This window comes from Bos taurus, chromosome 21 (assembly GCF_002263795.3).
Source record: "Bos taurus isolate L1 Dominette 01449 registration number 42190680 breed Hereford chromosome 21, ARS-UCD2.0, whole genome shotgun sequence".
NCBI classification, from domain to species: Eukaryota; Metazoa; Chordata; class Mammalia; order Artiodactyla; family Bovidae; genus Bos; species Bos taurus.
Genome location: NC_037348.1, coordinates 6,640,930 through 6,656,601, shown reverse-complemented (window position 1 = coordinate 6,656,601; position 15,672 = coordinate 6,640,930). Strand labels below are relative to the sequence as shown.

General features: G+C 47.1%; 1 protein-coding gene across 3 annotated transcripts in view; it reads right to left on the bottom strand.

Annotated features, from left to right (window-relative positions):
• The window catches only part of ADAMTS17 (ADAM metallopeptidase with thrombospondin type 1 motif 17), a 410,186-nt gene that overhangs the window by 85,320 nt on the left and 309,194 nt on the right, over positions 1-15,672 (bottom strand). For all 3 annotated transcript variants that reach the window (XM_024982263.2, XM_024982261.2, XM_024982262.2), the window contains exons 16-17: positions 9,544-9,624; positions 370-527 (exon numbers count right to left, since the gene is read on the bottom strand). In XM_024982263.2, the coding sequence (XP_024838031.1) occupies positions 370-527; positions 9,544-9,624 (239 nt within the window). The remainder of the gene's footprint in view (positions 1-369; positions 528-9,543; positions 9,625-15,672) is intronic.

Here is a 15,672-nt window from a genome sequence, read left to right as displayed (position 1 = left end):
ACTGTGGGGCAAATCTAAGCCACCTGATACGAAAACAGACTTTGAGTGGGACTGTCTGCTTAATGATGCCAGGTCTCCCCAAGGCCACATGACTAAGCATTTCCATCCTGGAGGTGGTTCCTTTTGAAAAAGATGGGAGTTCTGCCAGTAAAGAGCCAAGGCAGAATTTTGAGAGGGCAGCATTTTGAAGCATGTGGCAAAAGGGATTATACAAGGTAAAAACCAAGAGAGAGACTGGACCAGCAGGTGGCCAGGTAAACCACCAGGAACCAAGCGTACCTCCTCCCATAGGGCCCCAGGGAAGAAGTCAGCTGGTAGATCTCTTGCACCCAACCAACTCAGGACAAATACAAAAGCACAGCAAATTACCATCAGATGCAGCGGCATTTTGGTCGGTCCCTTGGCAGAAATTTTCTCCCACAGGCCCCTTCGAACGTAGCGGACAGTTGTGCCTGCAATCTGGAACTCTCCAGGGAGCTCTATCTTCCAGTCACTGTTGATGGATCTCTTACTGGAGTCTTTGAGAGCTAGAAAGAAAATGGAACGCCACGGAATTGGGGGAGTCAGCCTGTGTTTGAAGGGAGTCAGGCTGTCTTGAGGGGTGGGTTGGAGGGCTCATGTTCCGCCTCCACAGGGGAGAAGAGGGAGGCCTGCCCTGAGAGAAAGGGAGCTTTCTCTGAGAACAGAAGACTGGCTCATGGGCAGAGAACGGCTCCTGACCCCAGGTCCCTGAGCTCAGCTGCCTCGGCTCCTGCACCTCTGAGCATGGGCTGGTGTCTCAGAACCAGCTCACACGGAGCGGGTGTGGGAAGGAGTGCCAGAGGACGCAGACAGCCACACACAGCCCTATCATATTTCGCTAGACGTACAAAGTAGAGGGTTTTCAGCTGGATGAATGGATTCTATTTCAACATGTCCAAGTCTCCAAAATAGGTTTTGCAGCTTTAGCAAAATTCATCATTCATTTCACTCTTACCTACCTGGGGCTTCTTAGAGGGCAGCCTAACTCTAGTGTCCCTTAAGGATCTGATAGCCCCAGATTAGTGAAGTAGATGCTCCTTCAAGAAGCAAGTGCCCTTCTATAAAGATGGGAGTCTCCCATCCAGAGCTGCTTACAGACAGACATGGCAGTAAGTCAGCTGATGCCTCAGGGGTGGCAGGGGCGCTCAGCCTCATGGCCTCTGCCAGTTTCACACTTTGCTCTCTCAGTGTGTTGGAACTGACATGGAACTGACATTCTGCTGACTGGCTATAGCAAAGATTTGGTTTTCCATACAAGCCATGTATTTATTATCATCCAACTGCTCACCCGTAATTTCTTTGTTTTTTCCTCACTCAGGCTTTAGAGTCATGTGGTTCTCATGAGAGAGCATTCTACAGTGAAATTCTGGGCTTTTTTGGTTTGTTTTGCTTTGTTATTCAGGAAAGTAACCAATGATTATAGAACCTACTCTGACATGTAAGAGAAGGCGGTAAATGAAAATAGTCAATAGCAAGTCTTTATGTCACTCAAAACATAAAATTCTCTGTGCACCCCAAGTCCAATGCCACATTCTTTGCCAGCACCCCTGAACCCTGCTCAGTCTAGAATCAGTGAAATCAGGTGCCCCACTCTTTGCTTATATGGTCAGAAACAAAATGCCCACATATAATACCAGTTTTGGATAATGAGAGTTGAAACCCACAAGTAGTTTCAGTTAAGCCTGAACCCACGAGCCCTGGGCTGAGTTAGGACCTGATGGGTTCAATCCTGGTCAGGCCACAAGCAGCTGGGGGTGCTGCCCTCTGTTTCCTGGTCTGCAGGACATGGTGGTCCCGGCTGGCTCCCCTGCCCCAAGCGGGAGGTGCAGGCTCAGCATTCCGCATTTACAGGAACCACCAGGAGAAACCGAGGGCTCTGGGTAGGGCTGCCTCCCAGTAGGACAGCTTCCAGGAGGGGCCGCACTCAGTGAGGGTGGCTGCCCAGCACGTGGCTGCGGATTACAGGACTCCAGGAATGGCTTCGAAAAGAGAACGCTCCAGCGCTTAGCACCCAATGTTTTCCGTCAAAGAATTCTGCCCACTCTTGGGATCTCCTGGCTACTGGAAGGAAGTGAGTCTGTTGGGATACTCACAAGTTCTGCTCCTTTTTCTCTTCCTCAGCCAGCCCTGCAAGTCCCCATTTAAGGGGCACATTCTCTGGGTTAGCTTCTCTGTATGCTAGTACCCATTTGACCTTCCCAACAGTGCTCTAAGGTAAAGGATTACGGTCTTCTTTCTCACAGATGAGGAAATGGGGGCACGGGGGGTTCAGTAACCTGCCTGAAGTCACACAGCTATTGTCACGTGGAGGCCTGAACCTAAATAGACCAAGGTCCCACGTTCGTTAGGTCACAGCACAAGTCTAGAGTTTTACGACAGACACTGGAATGTGCAAATGTCACATTCTCCCAGAGAACACATTCCAACCTCAGATCACTGTGATGCCTCATGTTCTACATATCCTCATAAAAACACCTAAGCTTGTGGTTTTCCACAGCTTCCAGTGAACTACCAACTTACAAGTACTTTCGGCCATATTAGCTATTGGGGTATCTAGCAACGGGTGCATGGGTGTTCACTGCTCTTTCACTTCCTCTGAAGGTTTGGACAACTGTTTTCTTACCACTTTCTGAGGGCCTTGTAGCTGGTGCTGAAGACACAGCTCCTGCCCTCGGGAGCTCAGGGTTTGAAAGCGAGGTGGGCGAGAAGACAGATAAACATGAGACACTTGCAGAAGCTCTGAGACAGAGGCCAGTCCAGGGCTCATGTGTGTGTGTGGGCAGAGACTGGGCCTGCTGGGGAAGGCCTTCTGGAGGGGAGGCCCGGAACTGAGACAGCAGGGAGCAGAGGCGGCTGGAGCGCCTGGCAGCTTGGACTTGCTCCCTGGCTCCTTGATAAGCTCAGTTTCTGTGCAGAGTGGGGGTGTTCGGGTGGGGAGGGAGGCACTCTGCCCATGCAGAGAATCAAGAGGAGGTGACAGAGAGAGGCTGCAGAGGTGGAGAAGGAGAGGTGAGGCTTACTGTCATTGTCACTGGGCTGGGATGCTTGAGCGGGTTGAGAATCTCTGTAACTTGGAATCAGCGAGATGAACAGAGTGAGTTTCTGTAAAGCTGGGGACCACCGTCACTCTGGGGCCACCCCCAGAGCCTCTTTCCCTCACAGAGACCAGGGCACACTGGGGCGGCCCGCCCCTCCCATCTCAGCCTGCGCTCGCGCCCTAGTTGACTCCTGCACTCAGTGGCTCTGGCTGGGCCTGGCCTTGCTCCACTTTAGGGCTTTTGAACTATGGTGTTGGAGAAGACTCTTGAGAGTCCCTTGGACTGCAAGGAGATCCAACCAGTCCATCCTAAAGGAGATCAGTCCTGGGTGTTCATTGGAAAGACTGATGTTGAAGCAGAAACTCCAATACTTTGGCCACCTCGTGTGAAGAGCTGACTCATTGGAAAAGACCATGATGCTGGGCAAGATTGAGGGCAGGAGGAGAAGGGGACGACAGAGGATGAGATGGTTGGATGGCATCACTGACTCAGTGGACATGGATTTGGGTGGATTCTGGGAGTTGGTGATGGACAGGGAGGCCTGGCGTGCTGCAGTTCATGGGGTCGCAAAGAATCAGACACTACTGAGCGACTGAACTGAACTGAGTGTGTTGCTCCCTGACATCTCTCTGTCCTTCTGCAAGTAACACCCCCCAGAGGAGCTTCTGGGGATGTTTTTTCCCCCAGTCATGGGAGGCTGACCCTAAACTCCTCCTCAGCTCCAGAAGTGGGTCCACCACCCAACTTGGGACATGAAGAGTCAATTGTAACACTTGCATTCACCTTGGGAAGAAGCATCTCTCTTTCCCAAAGTTGCCCAGGGACTCGATATATCGAGTCTGCCAGTGCGTGGCAAGGGGCCCTCAGATGACAGTGCACTGAGGCAGGACAGCAGGGCTGGATACAGGCATCATTTCCCACAGTTTTATGCCCCTGGGCCCAGTGGCACCTGAAGGCAATACTCAGAACCCAAGGACTGGGTCTAGCTTCCACATGTCACATTTGGAGGTTGGTTTTTGAAAAACATTAACCATGATAGAAGCAGGGCAGGTTGAGAAAGAAAATGACTACTACGGATTTCTAGAAGTCACCCTAGGATCCTTACTGATGTCAGCTTAGTACCCTCTGAGACTCAGAAAGGCACACTCCCTCCAGGCCTTAACCCCTCTCCGGGACCCTGCCCTGCCCAGTACTTGTTCAGGGTGAGGTGGCTCTTTCTTACTTGGCCTTGTTTCCAAGGTGCTTTAACAGGACTTATTGGATTATGAACTGAAAACCACGCCACTCTCGTGCCAAAAGGCAAGCATCGGGGAGGTCAAGAGTGGGAAGAACTGGAAAAAGTGCAGGAGGGCACAGCTGGAGCCAATTATAACCCATCCACAGAAATGGCACACAGAGGTGTGGGGACCGCCTGGGGAAGCCCTATTCCTGCGGGCAGAGGCACCCACCGTGGGTCCCCCCAGGAACAGAGCCTGCGGGTGCTGGGCATGTGCCACCCTCTCACCATGAGGGCAGGGTCCTGTGGGGCGGTAGGGTTGAGGGGAGGAGACGTTTCCATAGGCGGTCCACAGGCTGGGCGGGGGAGGTCACAGAGGGGTGAACACGGCCAGGGAAGACAGGGGGCGAGTGAGAGAGGCAGGCAGTGGCTCCCCCGTGATTCCAGAAGGGGAAGGAGCAGGAGGGGGAGGAACGCGCCTGACGGCACAGTGCTGGGGACAGGCTCTGGAGAAAGCAGCCTAGATTTCCACTGCTTGTCACTACTCAAGCTGTAAACGCACCCTCGTGGCAGATTTCAGCGAGCCACGTGAGCTCTGTGAATGCAGAGCTGGGAAGAGACACAAACTATCAGCCTTCCCATCCACACCCTGCTGCTGGGCACTCTCACACCTGTCTGAGCCTTGGAGGTCCAGGCCTGGGCTGCTGAATCGGTAAAATCTCACTGTCACAGCTTCAGAGGGTATGTGTATGGGGGGGTGGGGGTGGGCTCTCATGGCCCCAAAAAGAAGAAACTTTGCCTGTCCAAGGTTGGCTGTGGCCGTCTGCTCGGCAGCTACAAGCTTCTAGAACATGCAGCCCGTTTTACCACTGCTACTTGAGCCCCTCATCTGACCACTTCCTCGGGACAGCGGGCTCATGATGACAATCCTTCATGCATTTTGCAAGGGAGGAAAACTCAGAGGCAGAATTCTAAGTAGGAGGCCATCCGTTCCAAGAATCATGGGGATTGCTGCAAGCCTGCTGACTCTGGGGTGAGTCATTGAGGCAGTAAATCCAAAATCTACAGGCTGCTATGGTCCACGCTGGAATTCTGAACTTCCTGCTAAAACTGGACATTAGCACCTTACATCCTTTCAGAAGAGTACGACTGCAGCCTCAGAAAGTCTGCTGGAATCTCAAGATCTGAACATCACTGATAGTGGACAGGTTCAGTGTGGAGTCTGATGAGAAAACCACCCTGTGGGGCCACGTCAGCCCTAGAGAACAGGCGTGCAGGTCGCTCCTGGCCCGTCTGCAGCAGCCCCCCAGAGCGAGCTTACCAGATCAGGGTTTGCACAACCCAGGGGAGTTGAAGCTCCAGAGCCCCTCATGGGGCCCTTTCCAAGGCTGTATACAAAATGCATTCTGTTCCTTAAAGAAGCCCTCCGAAATTAAACAAGTTTTGGTCTCTAGAAATTCCTGTTCCTCTCGATCCTTGGCATCAATGGTATTTGCAAGCCCCCTTCATCTGTAAGCATTTTAAGGTGAATTTGTATTTGAAATTAGAATCTTTAGGCTGAGAAACTCAACAGGGGCTGTTAAGTTGTTGCTCAGTCACTCAGTGGTATCTGACTCTTTGCAACCCCATGGACTGCAGCACGCCAGGCTTCCCACAAATGCTCTGCTCTGACAAAGAAATAATGGAGTTAAGAACAAAGGGGATTCCAGAGCAACATGATCCTATCTGTAATGTCAGAAATTCAGATTCGCTGGGGAGGATATTTTCACTTGCTGGTCCTGCCTCAGTCAGAAGTTGGATGTTTAAACCCTGCCCCAAATGGCAGCAGTACTTGCTTTTCTGTGTTTTGCTTAGGAGCTACTAGAAGCCTTTCAACAGCTGAAGAGACTTGCGGGATGAAGATGAGTACACGCCTTCCCCTGCTACCACGGTAGAGCCAAACCTCCTCAAAACGGCCCGAAGTGTGAGGTCACGTGGGGACCGTCTGTTTCCATCCGGCCCTCCTGTCACTCTGCAGACATTGACACGATGTTCCTGGACTTCCGGGCACTGCGGGAGATCCTGAGCCTTTTCAGGGACTGGGGAGGGGGCATTCCTGCGGCATGGCCCGGCTCCTCTCTGGACTGCCCGGAGGCAGACACAGGTCAGACCGTGTCCGCATGCCCACCTCTCGCTCAGCACTGTGAAGAAGCCGGGCTCCTTTCTGTCTCTCTGCCTCCTGGATTCCACTGGAAGACTTGACCCACATTCAACCTACTTCTCATCCTGGCGTTGAGTCAGCTCCTTTTATTTCCACTCGGAGTTCTGCCAGCTCCGCTCTCAGCTATGGATGCAAACTGCAGAGGCATTTCCTGTTCCAGGTGGTTTCGAGCAGAAAGCCAGGCAGCGTGGGTTGAAGGTAGGTGGGGTGAATTCTTCAGGAACTGCTCCCGCAAATGGGAGAGCAACTCAAAGTTACACAGGGTCGATATCCAAAGCACCCAGCCCTGGATGGAAACGAGGCTTGTTTGAACTGACTTTAGAAACATATCGTGCATGGACCACCTTCTGATCTCCCTTGTGTACACACCAGGCCCTGGAACACTGGAACTGTGATTTGCAGATAAGGTGGCAGAGTCTGGCTCCAACCTCCCAAGGAGGTTCAGTGCTTCTAGGGAGCTGAGAATTCTTCCTGAGACATTGACCCTATCTCCTAAGATGGACACATGCTTCTCTGAAATCCACATGTCAAAGCAGTAGCAACGGGCAGGTTTAACACATTCTCCAGTGAAAAACTACCTCCATCCAATCTCTGGCTGTGACTGACGCCTCCATGAGCTGCAGCCGGCTAAGCTGGAGAGAAGCTTGGATGAGCAGCTGAACTCCCAGAGCCCTGGTTTCCTCCTCAGTGATTAGGCACAGCAATACTCTGGTATTTGGGGATCAGGGGTCAGGTCTTCAAAGCTGAGCAGAGCTCAATGACTGGGACTCACGATGTCAGTGTCAGGGTTGTTATTGGAAGGTGTGGCCCTCGGCATCAGGGGCAGAGAGGGACCACCATGAAAAAGCTGGCTCCCCCCGGTGGCATCCACAAGGGGTTACTTGTTGGCCCTAACAGGTTCCAGTGAAAAATCATCTTCACTACAGGAATTAGATGTCGAGGGATCTAAAGGATTCTGACAACCTTCTGTCTATTCTATCACACAGAAAAGCACACGTAAGGATCATGTTCCCACCTTTACCAGATACCTGGGGCTGGAGGAATGGTGCTGGGAAGTCTTAAGGGCAGGACAGGAAGCTGAGGAACTTACTTGCAGGGCACCTACTGGTGCTTTATGGAAGGACCAGGAAACTGACCTTGGAATTGTGCCAGCACCTGAGATACCAGGATCATGAGTTTTGAATAAGATAAAGGTCAAAGGTGATGTCAGATTCCCACAGAGACCCAATGCTTCTGGGGAGCAGAAACATCTCCAGGTAGGGGAGGGCCAATGGACCAGTTGGAAACGCTAACTTTTGCCATGATACTGGGTGATGAGACCCCAAAACAAACGCTGATAAAGTTGACAAAATTTCCTTAGATGGGCAGAAAGAAGGGGCTGGTGTTCTTCGAGAATCTAGTAAAAAGGCTGTCACTTTGAAAAAGTTGCGGAGAGCAGGGTAGGCCCTGTTTTGGAAAGCATTTATGAGCATCGCTCTGTTTGTAAAGCAACAGCTGGGATGGCTGCAGAGAAGAGTGCCAGGCTGGACCGAGCCAGCGTGGGAAAAACCACAGGGCTGATGGAGACCAATGTGGATGCCAACCTGAGGAACAGCATGTCCCAGGCTGGCAGCAGGAAGAGCAATGTCCATTATGGCTTCCAGGACGCGGATGGATGGGCGGCAGGTGAGAGAGTTGGGAGGGGGCAGGGCTGTCTGGGACCCAGTAGGGACCCCTGGGGGCTGCTTGCCCACGAGCCTGGTGTAGGCACTTAGAAACAGGAGCTCCTGTGCCCACTCCCAAGTCAGGTGTGAGAGGGCTATCTTGGTGTCTGTAAGTGGTTTGCAACTCCTCTATAGGATGGTGGTCTTCACTGCACACCTGCCTACTAGAGGTTTGGTCTGCATCCATCTCATCAGACTTTGGGTTTTTCAAGTGGAGACCATTTCAAAGAAAGACTTAGATACTTTTATATCTACAAAGCAAGGAATGTGGACAAAGCCATGTTTTTAAAAATCAGTGATAAAGGTTGAAATAAAAGCGTTTCATGAGTAAACCTCATTTTAGCCAAAATAGCTTAATTCTTAAGTTTGAAGCCAGAAAAAGATCATGTCTTACATAAAAAACATCTCAAACAGCACCTTGCCACACAGATGGGGAGATACAACATGAGGACGCTTGAGAGGGGTGCCTGGGTAGGAGGTTAGCCACCTCCATGCGAAATCCAGCCCAAGACAGGAACACGGGAGCAGGGCTGGGGGGACAGGGGCACAGCACGTCCCATCCCAGTGAGCTCAGGCCAGAGGCAGGCCCTGTGCGAGGCAGCATTCAGAACAGCTGTGTGTCCGCTCAGCACTAGTACTACCCTGGAACCTGAGCACGAGGTGGACCTTTCGGGGACTCATGGAGAGCCTGAGAATTGAGTTTAGGACACACTCAGAGGATCTTCTGTGGTGAAGAAGGGGCTAAACAGAACAATGCTTGGGCTTTAAGCACAGTTTTGTCAGCTCTGTCGAAGGCAATGAAGACCAGTGCGGAATGCAACTTAATCCTTCTATAGAAAGATGAGCAACCATCCATGCAGTTGGCACTGGGAATTTGGGGCACACAGTACTTCGTGAAACCAGTGTTCTTTTGGGTTTCCATTAGATTGAGAGCAGTTATTCTTTTTCCAGATAACGAGTCACCCCGAGAGCCATCCACAGCCTACAGGAGCTCCCACAAGTTGGGTGCTGCACCCTTGCTGCTCAGGCTCTGGCTGCCTGAGCGCTCCTGGAGTTACTTTGGGGGACTTAGGCTACCCCAATTCCTTACAACTTCCTTCATTCACTCTTCTATCACCTGCCTTCCTGTCCAAAGCTGGTGGTTCCTATTCAGCCCCTCCCCTCATCCACCTTGGGGTTGGCTGCACTTTAGCCAAACACGACAGTACTGCTTGGTACCTGCTGATTGCTCACTATGCCTAAAATATGAGTTAAAATCAGTGGCCTGAGAGCACCGTGTCAGCATTTCGCTGACCCAAATTAGCGGCTTGATCATCCAAATCAGTGTTCAGAACATAAACTATGAGTCAAACATTTTTGTTTTACCCAGAAAACTGTGGGCAGGTTTATCCTCCACCACACGAATCCTTCGAGCTCCAGCTGGAATGATGGCAGCTTCAATATAACCTGTATTGACAGATAACACACAGGTGAGCCAACATACCTCCACCCGCCAGTAGAGGCTCACAGCAACCCCCACCAAAACCCGCTGCTCCATCCCCACGGTGACTTCAGAGCTCTGAGAAATCAAGCTGGTCAACTAATAAGAAGCGTTCTTCTATAGCCAGAATATCCTGGCTGCCCAAATTCCAGAGAGCACCATTTGCACGTGTTACGAGTTGAACTAGGTCCCTCCCACCCCCAAATCCATATGATGGAGTCCTAAGCCCCAGGACCTCAGAATGTGACCTTATTGGAAACTGGGCTGTTGCAGACGAAATTAGTTAAGACAAGGTCATATTGGAGCAGGTGGGTCCCCAGTCCTATATGACTGGTGCAATTATAACAAGAGGAAGACTGGACACAGACATGTACACAGGGAGAACTCTGTATAATCACGAGGCGGAGATCAAGATGATGCCTCTTACAAGCTGAAGACTGCCAGCAAAACACCAGAAGCAGGAGAGAGGCATGGGACAGATTCTTTCTCACCTGCACGAGAAGCCAACACTGCCAACAACTGATCTCAGACTACCACCCCCCAAACTGAGACCGTGTGCGTCTCCTGTTTATGCCTCCCTGTGGTACTTGGCTGCAGCAGCCCCAGTGAACTACGAGCCTGGAGTTGTGTGTGAAGAGCACTGCCCTGGAGCACGGGTGCTAAATGCCCCCGGCCACACCATCTACTAGGTTTCTTCCATCTTTGCTGAACTTTGTCCCTGGTTCTATGGGATGACGGCAGAAACTGGGCTACTTGCCCTATGACAAAACCACTGCCTTATCACCAGGTATCATTTCCTGCTTTCATTGCCCTTTGGACTTTTCTGCAACCACTGCAGTGAATACTTCTGTCCATTTCCCTGAGTATTTCCAAGTATAATGGGGTCCCTCAGAGGCCAGGGCCTTCCGCCCATGCTCTGACCCCACACATGCCCAATACGGCAGGTGGTTAGTGAAGTTCTGGAAGGAAATGACTGAGGCTGCCAGGGAGGAAGTCAGGGGCTGGCAAAAGCCTGGTTAACAGGGCAACTGCGTCAATTAATGAGCCCAACATAATAGCGAGATTCTGAAATGTAGGCTGGTAACCACTTGGTTTTGGTTTACATTTGGGTTTTAGACAAAGGTAATACACATTTGCTTCAGCAATTTAGCTGATGATCCCAAATTAGACGATAAATCCTACCCCTGTAGTTCCCAAATGTGATCATCAGAATCAGCAGGGGAGTTTTAAAAATGAGAAATTTCTGGCCCAAGTACGTAGAGATTATGGAAATCTATTTTGAGCAGTTTATTTCCTCATTTTCTCATGGTAAACATGGCTCAATTTTCATTATAAATATAGTACATGATAATTCAAACCAACAAAAGGGGAAAAACTAAAAACAAACATTGAAAATTATCCTTATTTTTGATGACCAGCCTTTTCAGCAACTTTTAATGCGTATAAACATATGCACATCATTTTATGCCAACAGAATACCGCATATAGTTTTAAAAGATCAGGGTCAACTTTAAAATAATTAAGAGTTTTGTCTGGCAATGTGTACCCAAGGTGCAAAATTTTAAAGTTATAAAAGGATACGGTAGAAAGTATATTGATACTATAAGATATTGGATTGGTCAAAGACTCCCGTAAAAATGCAAATGAACTTTTTGGCCAACTCAATATATCCTATAGTTGACTGTCTTTATAACACTTATCATTTATAATAATTTGTGTATTTTAGCTTGGTTTCTATGTTGCTAACTGAAATGTGCCCAAATGACAGTTTTGTTTCTTCCTTTCTGATCTTTTTGCCTTGGATTTCTTCTCCTTTCGGGCTGGAACTTAAAAAACCACATTGTGGGCCACATGAGATAGTGACATCCTTGTCTTATTCATGAAGTTGGAGGAAGGGAATTTTCCCACTGAAAATGATGTCAGCAGTGAGAATATGATAGGCATCATTTATCAGGTTAGGGAATTCCTCTTTTTCCCTAGTTTGTTAAGAATTGTGTTATAAAGAGGTACTGAAGTTAATCAAGTGCTTTTTTGCATCTACTGAGATCATCATACTTCTTTTCTCCCAGACAACACAAAAATCTCAGAGCAGTTTAATGGCAGTCATGCTTCTCATGGCTAACATGGTGTGTGGGTCAGTATCTTAGCTCTGTTTTTCCCTCATCCATCCATTTTAGTTCACTGTTCTCTCTTTTTTATTTTGATGTTTTCCTGTAAACCTTTAATTATATTTACACTTCTAATACATGACTTATCAGCTATAAACTATTTTAATCTCTGGATATTAAAAGATGAGGAAATCAACATAATACATTGCCCTTCATTCTCTTACACTGCCCTTCAATATTTACTGAATCATTTCTACACTGTTAATTTACATTTATCTTTTGCACTCTAAGATAATTCCTGCAGTTATTTTAGTCCTAAAAATTAATTTAATGTTCACTATGTGTCCTTTTTCCAGTTTTTCCAGCAGATTCTTGCTTGCCTCAAGTTAGTTCTCTTTGAGATGGACTCAAAGAAAATTATAGCTTCTGAATTGTAATATAGTAAAATATACTATATATACATACATATATATACATACATACATATATGTATACATACATACATAATATATATATATACACATGTATATATATGTTGTTGTTAAGTTGCTAAGTCGTGTCCAACTCTTTTGTGATACTGTGGACTACAGCCCGCCTGGCTCCTTTGTCCATGGGATGTCCCAGATGGCTCAGTGGTAAAGAGTCTGCCTGAAATTCAGGAGATGCAGGTTCAATTCCTGGGTTGTGAAGATCTCTGGAGAAGGAAATATATTTCCTTCTGCCACTGAAAAATATATATATATATTATCAATTTGTTAGTGTCCTTTCTTCAGGGATACCGAATTATTTATGTTTGACCCGCTTTTTCTTCCATAACGCTCATTCAGTTTCTTAGCCCTCTGATTCTTTATTTCCACTCTGCTTTGCTCGTTTTTCTCAGTCCTGTCCTCCATGCTTCTCACTGTGTTCTCAGCGGTGTCCCTTTCCTTTGAATCCATGCAGACGTGCTTTCTGTAATGGACTCATTTTCTTCCTCTGCCCTTTTCCTCAGCTGAGTCTCATTTCATTTCCCTCTGTTGCTTCACTGGCTGTTCCTTGAGCTCTCATGTCTTACCAATGAGTTCTTTCATTGAGGCTATTACTTAATCAGTTTTTGGAATTTACAGCAATAATATTGGATAATAATTTTCAGCTTCTCCTTGGTAATATTTTGCTGGTGAGTTTTTTTTTTTCTTTACACTGGTCATTTGTTCTTGTCCCTTTCCTCCTTTTCCTATTGCAGTATATCTGTGTTGATCCTATACTAATTCTCCTTCTAAATTTATTACCAGTTTTTAGCTGACACAGTTTTAATTGTACCAACTGCTTCTATGTTTGTGTGGTAATAACAGGACTGTGTTATGGGCTAACAGAAGTTTCCCTTCAGTTCAGTTCAGTTCGGTCGCTCAGTAGTGTCCGACTCTTTGCGACCCCATGAATCAGCACACCAGGCCTCCTTGTCCATCACCACCTCCTGGAGTTCACTCAGACTTACATCCATCGAGTCGGTGATGCTATCCAGCCATCTCATCCTCTGTCGTCCCCTTTTCCTCCTGTCCCCAATCCCCCCCAGCATCAGAGTCTTTTCCAATGAGTCAACTCTTCACATGAGGTGGCCAAAGTACTGGAGTTTTCAGCTTTAGCATCATTCCTTCCAAAGAACACCCAGGGCTGATCTCCTTTAGAATGGACTGGTTGGATCACAGTAAAATTTGTTAAGACATGGGTTTATATGTATCAGTGAGTTAATTTTTAGGTTTGTAAACATTTACGTATTTTAAATTTACAGAAATATACATGTATATTTTCCCATTATAAAAATTTTAACACAGGCAAATCCCACTCCGATCCCCTGTGGGAACTGCCACTATCAGTCTGATTGATGTATATTCATTCAGATATTTTACTGCTTATACCAATGTCTACACAAATACAAATATGAAAATATCACACAGTATATGTTTTGTCTATATTTTATTTAAGTGTTAGGAAAAGCATGTGAGTATTGTATTATACCACATTTTTTTTAAGAAAAGCAGGCTGTGTCTTCTATCCATGTATATATAGCTCTCCTTATTTTTCATTTACATTGCAATGTAGCTTATGCAACTACTCCCCTACTGACTTAGGTTATTTAAAAATTGTCATTTAGGACATTAAGGTTATTTCAAAATTGTCACTTTTAGAAAATATGCTATATCATATACACACGGGCGTCACCAGATGGTCAACACCGAAATCAGACTGATTATATTCTTTGCAGCCAAAGATGGAGAAGCTCTATACAGTCAGCAAAAACAAGACCAGAAGCTGACTGTGGCTCAGACCATGAACTCCTTATTGCCAAATTCAGACTTAAATTGAAGAAAGTAGGGAAAACCACTAGACCATTCAGGTATGACCTAAATCAAATCCCTTATGATTATACAGTGGAAGTGAGAAATAGATTTAAGGGCCTAGATCTGATAGATAGAGTGCCTGATGAACTATGGAATGAGGTTCGTGACATTGTACAGGACACAGGGATCAAGACCATCCCCATGGAAAAGAAAAGCAAAAAAGCAAAATGGCTGTCTGGGGAGGCCTTACAAATAGCTGTGAAAAGAAGTGAAAAGCAGAGGAGAAAAGGAAAGATATAAACATCTGAATGCAGAGTTCCAAAGAATAGCAAGAAGAGATAAGAAAGCCTTCTTCAGCGATCAGTGCAAAGAAATAGAGGAAAACAACAGAATGGGGAAGACTAGGGATCTCTTCAAGAAAATCAGAGATACCAAAGGAACATTTCATGCAAATTTGGGCTTGATAAAGGACAGAAATGGTATGGACCTAACAGAAGCAGAAGATATTAAGAAGAGATGGCAAGAATACACAGAAGAACTGCACAAAAAAGATCTTCACGACCCAGATAATCATGATGGTGTGATCATTCACCTAGAGCCAGACATCCTGGAATGTGAAGTCAAGTGGGCCTTAGAAAGCATCACTACAAGCAAAGCTAGTGGAGGTGATGGAATTTCAGTTGAGCTATTTCAAATCCTGAAAGATGATGTTGTGAAAGTGCTGCACTCAATATGCTGACAAATTTGGAAAACTCAGCAGTGGCCACAGGACTAGAAAAGGTCAGGTTTCATTCCAATCCCAAAGAAAGGCAATGCCAAAGAATGGTCAAACTACCGCACAATTGCACTCATCTCACACGCTAGTAAAGTAATGCTCAAAATTCTCCAAGCCAGGCTTCCTCAATATGTGAACCGTGAACTTCCTGATGTTCAAGCTGGTTTTCGAAAAGGCAGAGGAACCAGAGATCAAATTGCCAACATCTGCTGGATCATGGAAAAAGCAAGAGAGTTCCAGAAAAGCATCTATTTCTGCTTTATTGACTATGCCAAAACCTTTGACTGTGTGGATCACAGTAAACTGTGGAAAATTCTGAAAGAGATGGGAATACCAGACCACCTGATCTGCCTCTTGAGAAATTTGCATGCAGGTCAGAAAGCAACAGTTAGAACTGGACATGGAACAACAGACTGGTTCCAAATAGGAAAACGAGTTCATCAAGGCTGTATATTGTCACCCTGTTTATTTAACTTATATGCAGAGTACATCATGAAAAATGCTGGGCTGGAAGAAACACAAGCTGGAATCAAGATTGCCAGGAGAAATATCAATAACCTCAGATATGCAGATGACACCACCCTTATGGCAGAAAGTGAAGAAGAAATAAAAAGCCTGTGATGAAAGTGAAAGAGGAGAGTGAAAAAGTTGGCTTAAAGCTCATCATTCAGAAAACGAAGATCATGGCATCCAGTCCCATCACTTCATGGGAAATAGATGGGGAAACAGTGGAAACAGTGTCAGACTTTATTTTTCCGGGCTCCAAAATCACTGCAGATGGTGACTGCAGCCATGAAATTAAAAGACGCTTAC